The sequence below is a fragment of the Morus notabilis genome, unplaced genomic scaffold, assembly GCF_000414095.1.
Source record: "Morus notabilis unplaced genomic scaffold, ASM41409v2 Scaffold629, whole genome shotgun sequence".
Lineage (NCBI taxonomy): Eukaryota > Viridiplantae > Streptophyta > Magnoliopsida > Rosales > Moraceae > Morus > Morus notabilis.
This window is the reverse complement of record NW_010363794.1, coordinates 92,415-97,643: the sequence shown is the minus strand read 5'-3', so window position 1 is coordinate 97,643 and position 5,229 is coordinate 92,415. Positions and strand designations below refer to the sequence as shown.

At 37.6% G+C, this 5,229-nt stretch overlaps 2 protein-coding genes across 2 annotated transcripts in view; one reads left to right on the top strand and one right to left on the bottom strand.

The window, feature by feature from the left end:
- LOC21397481 (L-ascorbate oxidase homolog) overlaps nucleotides 1-784 on the top strand; it is a 7,171-nt gene extending 6,387 nt beyond the window's left edge. The window contains exon 8 of the mRNA XM_024170064.1: nucleotides 761-784. Coding sequence (XP_024025832.1) covers nucleotides 761-784 — 24 coding nt within the window. The remainder of the gene's footprint in view (nucleotides 1-760) is intronic.
- Nucleotides 785-1,766: 982 nt separating this feature from the next.
- Nucleotides 1,767-4,511, bottom strand: LOC21397480 (probable serine/threonine-protein kinase PBL23). Its single transcript, XM_024170061.1, has 6 exons — nucleotides 4,150-4,511; nucleotides 3,923-4,032; nucleotides 3,024-3,837; nucleotides 2,692-2,925; nucleotides 2,447-2,596; nucleotides 1,767-2,100 (listed from the first exon to the last, which is right to left on the bottom strand). The coding sequence occupies exons 1-6, from the start codon at nucleotides 4,387-4,389 to the stop codon at nucleotides 1,957-1,959; spliced, it is 1,692 nt and encodes a 563-aa protein (XP_024025829.1). The 5' UTR covers nucleotides 4,390-4,511; the 3' UTR covers nucleotides 1,767-1,956.
- Between the last annotated feature and the right edge of the window lie 718 nt (nucleotides 4,512-5,229).

Sequence of the window (5,229 nt, the reverse complement as noted above, 5' to 3'; positions counted from 1 at the left end):
AAACGTTACTCTATAACCCATTTCGGGATCCTTGCCCGACCAATGTATTGTGAGATGTTGGGTTGTGGCGGCATAAGCGAAATCAGGATCATTTTTTAAGTATAATTAAGTCAAATTCTTTCCGTTCTATTAGTGGATCTCCAGATTTTCAAGCGACGAAAGAGACATGAGGTGTGATAACACCAACGATCTTTTTTCTCAAAAAAATGATATGGTAGTATACTTACTACTAATTAATTGATTAAACACGATTTACATAACATAACTAACTCAAATATCGTTTACTAATAACTTCCTAAGTCCTAGTACACCATTAACGTGAACTGAGTGTCCATATCCTTATTCTAACCTCCAATATGGAGCTGAGAGGATAATTGCCTTAGTTAGATCTACCCTTAGCTTTACCTTTACGCCTGCTTTTCCTTTCGTTTTTTCGTACTTTGACGGGGATTTTGTTTTCACTGTCGTTTAGTAGTTTGCGTTCTGCTTCCGAGTCGTCGTTCTCTTCGTGTTGCAGTTTTCCTTGGTTTGTATGTCGTTTTTAGATGTTACTGTTTCTTACGTCGCTGTCGCTTGTAATTTTTTAAACTCGTTATTTTCTAGGCAACCGCCCTTCAAGTTGTCGTTTTTATTTTTTACGTCATTTTTCCGTTGTTGTCGTTTCCAGTCTTGGGGACTACCTTTTCTCCTACTCTTCCTGGTATTTTTAGCATACATGTCTAGGCTATTCCTAAATCGTAACTTAATCCTGTTTTTGTAGCTAACTCTAAATATTTTCTACTGAATTCTACTATGTCTCGAAGACTATGGCATGTAAATTGCTCCAGTTCTCGTGCACAAATATTCTGAATAAAACAATCTCTTTCTCCAAAACTAGCAGAAACAAATTCTTTGATCAAATTTAGTATCGTTTTTTCTTGTTATCCGTTTTTGCCTACTGTCTTTTTCAATGTGGCCGTTGCTTTCCAACTCAGTGTCGTTTCTAAAATTGCTACCGCTTTCTAAATAAATGTGTCTGTCATTTGAAATTATTGGGTTTATTGAGAAACGAATCACGTCGTTAGCTTCCTCGTATTCCATCATCGAGTTCGAATCTAGTTTTCTTTCTACATATGTTTCTGAATTATTTTTCATTTTTGGATGCTTAAGCGATACAGTAAAGTTCCTTTTCACAGAGAAAGTCTACGGTATCCAATGATCTAAACCCCACAAAGCACGTCAAAATTATTCAAAGTTATTATGGGGACAAATAAATTAAAATTGTTAAAGTATAAAATTATTGTTGGTCCACCTCCTAATAGTTTAAATTTTTGGGATAGATTGTAAACTAACATGGTATCAGAGAGAGAGGTCCTGAGTTCAAACCCCCGTAATTACACTTTTTATCCTCATTTAAATTATCGTGTGTTGAGTCTTTAATATATCTCGGGCTTATATATTCACGTGTTGAACTTTTTAATTAATTTACCCACACGATTGTCTATTGTCTAACCCACACGTGAAGGGGAGTGTTAAAGTATAAAACTATTGTTGGTCCACCTCGTAATAGCTTAAACTTTTGGGATGGATTGGTAAACTAACAGAAATGATAATTGATTGTGCCAGCAAAAATATGTAAATGATCCCGAAGAGAGCAATTGACTTCAGCAACTTCAAATGGATAATGATATCAAGAAAGAATTCACAATTTAAAAAACACAATACACTTGAAAGGGTCTTGAAATTAAGTGTAGATTCAGTAAGTTTACCACAATGTAGAGTTCATGTACTTACACATTGCTTCTTTTTCTTAACAGCTTACCATTTTTTAAGATAATTCCAATACCGTCCCAAATGACATTAATTTCAGATCATTTTCCTTATGAGTAGTTAATGATCCAACGTTTTAGTGAGTACTCGTTTTTTTTCCCCCTTCTTTTTTTGTCTATAGATACCTAATAAGTTAAAATAAGATGTCTAAATGTCTTCCATATCACTAGTAACGGAGTCATCGCGTCGCCAAAGGTCTACTTCGCACTTGGAACTAATGCCACTCAGGAACTCATCCCTTTCCCTCTGCATACTTAACCAGTACTCTGGCTCCTCAAATAGCCTCAGTATCTGCCGAAACACAACAACAATAATAGCGCTGTTAAACAACTTCAAAGTCAAAACAACAATTTGTGCCTAGTAGATCCACAACATTTTCCGTAGTCCTAGCTATTCATACTATTTTTAATTCAATTTGCAATGTTGTCACACGACAAGACGTGCAAGGCAACACATAAAAACCATGAAAGCCAATTGCTAAGAACAAGGTAGAACCATAAATACGATCTGGAATAGTGAAGGCTGCATGTGAGTTTACATCATATAGTGATAATGGTACAAGGTTGCGTTAGTATTTGATAACTGAAGACGATGGTGGGTTGAAAGAACCAAAAAGGATTAAGATAATGGAGCTTACAGTCTTCATAGTGGGTCTTCGTGAAGACGAATGCATAAGGCAAAGGCGTGCCGCGACCATCATTAGTTTCATTTCTTCCTTGTTGTAGTCATCATACAGGTAAGGATCGATTAGGCGCTCGCATAGGCCATAGCTGAGCAAGGACCTTGCCTGCAAGTCAATGAGGATTGAGGCCTAGACTTAGAAGAAAGAAACTAATGTTTCAGACATAAACTCAGAGCCAAAAAAAAAAAAAAGTTATATACCCAAAGGACTAAGCTTTCATGAATTGCCTTGTCTGTTTGAATAGCATCCTTGCCAGTGATGAGTTCTAGAAGCACAACTCCATAGGAATACACGTCTATCTTCTCATCAATCTTTCCATACATCATGTACTCTGGGGCCAAGTATCCGAAGGTGCCAACCACAGAGACTGGCTTTGTGTTTGCTGGAGTTTGATGAGATTGACGGAGTGCTATTGCTGATCCAAAATCTGACAGCTAAAAAAGAGAGATTATACAAGAACCTTTTGTTTCCAAAGACACTTACACCAGCACAATAAAAGGTTATCAGAAAGCAAATATGAGAAAAAACTTACTTGTGGCTCGAAGTCATCGGAGAGGAGAATGTTAGAAGACTTGACGTCTCTATGAATGACAGGAGGGTCACAACAATGATGAAGATAGTTCAGCGCCTTGGCTACACCAAGTGCTACACTCATTCTCTCACTCCAATTCAATCTTCTCAAATTCTCCTTCAAGCTTCCTCGCAAAAGTTCATACACAATAGCCTGCACATCCCCGCAATCACAGTAACCAATCAACCCAACGATATTCTCGTGCTTTATCCTCGAAAACAGCTCAATCTCTCGGAGAATATCCTCTGCAGCCCAGCTGGTTGTCTTCAAAACTTTCACTGCTGCAGTTTGACCATCTTCAAGGATGGCTCGGTAAATTCTGCTCTGAGCACCCTCTCCGATCACCATTATGGGGCTGAAATTGTTTGTTGCCCAACAAAGCTCTTGTGGCGAGAAATGCTTGCTGCAATACCCTTCTGTTTCTAGGATTGAGAGGCGCTGAAAGAGCTTCTGAGCCATCAGGTTCGGAACCTGAACTGGCTTCTTGAGACTAAACAATCCTGTTCTATTGCCTAATGATGGTGTTGAGGGAGATGGGGCCGTGAACGACTTTAGCAAGCGGCGATCAGAAACCAGTGACTGATTATTATTGTTAGGATTAGTACAAGCAGTGTAACTAGAAGTTGATAAGGATTGTCTGAGGACAACCCTTCTAGAGCCCTGCTGCGAAGTCCCGGGCCTTTGGAGTAGGATTCTTCCCACATTGTTCATCACAAGAAGTGTACATGTTGGAGGCAATCCTTTGAGACAAGAACTAAGAGCTGAGACATTGGGTCTGTTGGACAAACAGAGAAACATGTTTAAAAGAAAATAGTTGAGAAAGAAATGGATGTTTTTTGAGTTAGAATACATATTTATACCCTGAGAGGTTGGATCCAAGTGCAAGTATTGTTGCATATGTGAGCCTCACTTGGTGGGTTAACTCGGAAACGTATGAATCTCCTGTACAGACCTTGACTTGAAAATCAACCTGCATTGATCCATAAAAGCCATTGAGCCCTTGATTTTGTAACTTTTTTTTCCCCCCCTTTTCCTTTTTTTTCTATTTCAATACTAATTTCAATGAGCAGAAGGTTAAGCTACTAACCTGCTTGGACTTGCAGAGATCTTCATGGATGTGGAAAGTATTTGGATCAAAAGTGTCATCCGAGTCTTGAACATGAATTGCCAGCACATTGTCCACTGGCTTAACGACCGAAGTCAGCAAACGAAGTAGTATCTCTCTGCTGTAATTATCAGACTTTAGGCCGACAATGATCGTCCTCTTTTCCTCCGGTTTGGGTCTAAATGATAACTTTTGGAGGCTAATCCTCGTGATTCCGACCATCGTCAAGAAAATGGCTCTTGTTGATCAGGTAAGTTTTCATTGCACCCCTAAAGAATTATCTTCGTTTTTTGGTTTTGGGAGTTGTATTCTATCTGCTGTCCTGATTTTTGGGAAGAACTTTGTTGTGATTAGACATGTTAGTGAACCATTGTCGAGCTACCTGCTACCCTAATAGATGATGGGTTTAAGCATTTATTGACAGTTGGTATGAAGTTATGGCAAAATCTAACCAGCTTCATTTCCAAGCAGTAAATACTGAAACCAGTAAATATAAGCTATTGCAATCGGACAAAGTTTGGAAGTAAAAATTTCATGCTTCATGTGTTCTCTCTCTGTGTCTGGGTGCTATGTTTTGGGAACTATAATCCTCAAAATAACTTAGTTTAATATATGTTAATACTTCCTAATCACTGCTGGACTGAGCTTTAGTGATCCCATCTTAAAATGAAGCAAATGAGAAGACCAAGCCATAATTTTTTATATTGTGCTTTGGAATATTGGGAATTTTCAAATATGCGATCAATAGAATATCACTACTTTATTTCTGCTATTGTTGTTAAATTTATCTTATGCCACTAATAACCTGCAAGTTATCTTTTCGTAACCTGCAGGCTATCTTTTTGTAATATGCAAGTTGTCACTTCATATCGTGCATGTTATTTTCCGTAATGGCATCAAAATTTTATGCAGTAACATAAATAATAGAGTTGAAAAAAAAAATAAAGATTAAACTTGAAATTTTCTCTTGGAATATTACAGGCTCAAAGAAACGAGGATAAATTGAAGGCTAAAACTAAACCATTGCGTAACGAGTAAATATGTAAAAAAAAAAAAAAAAAA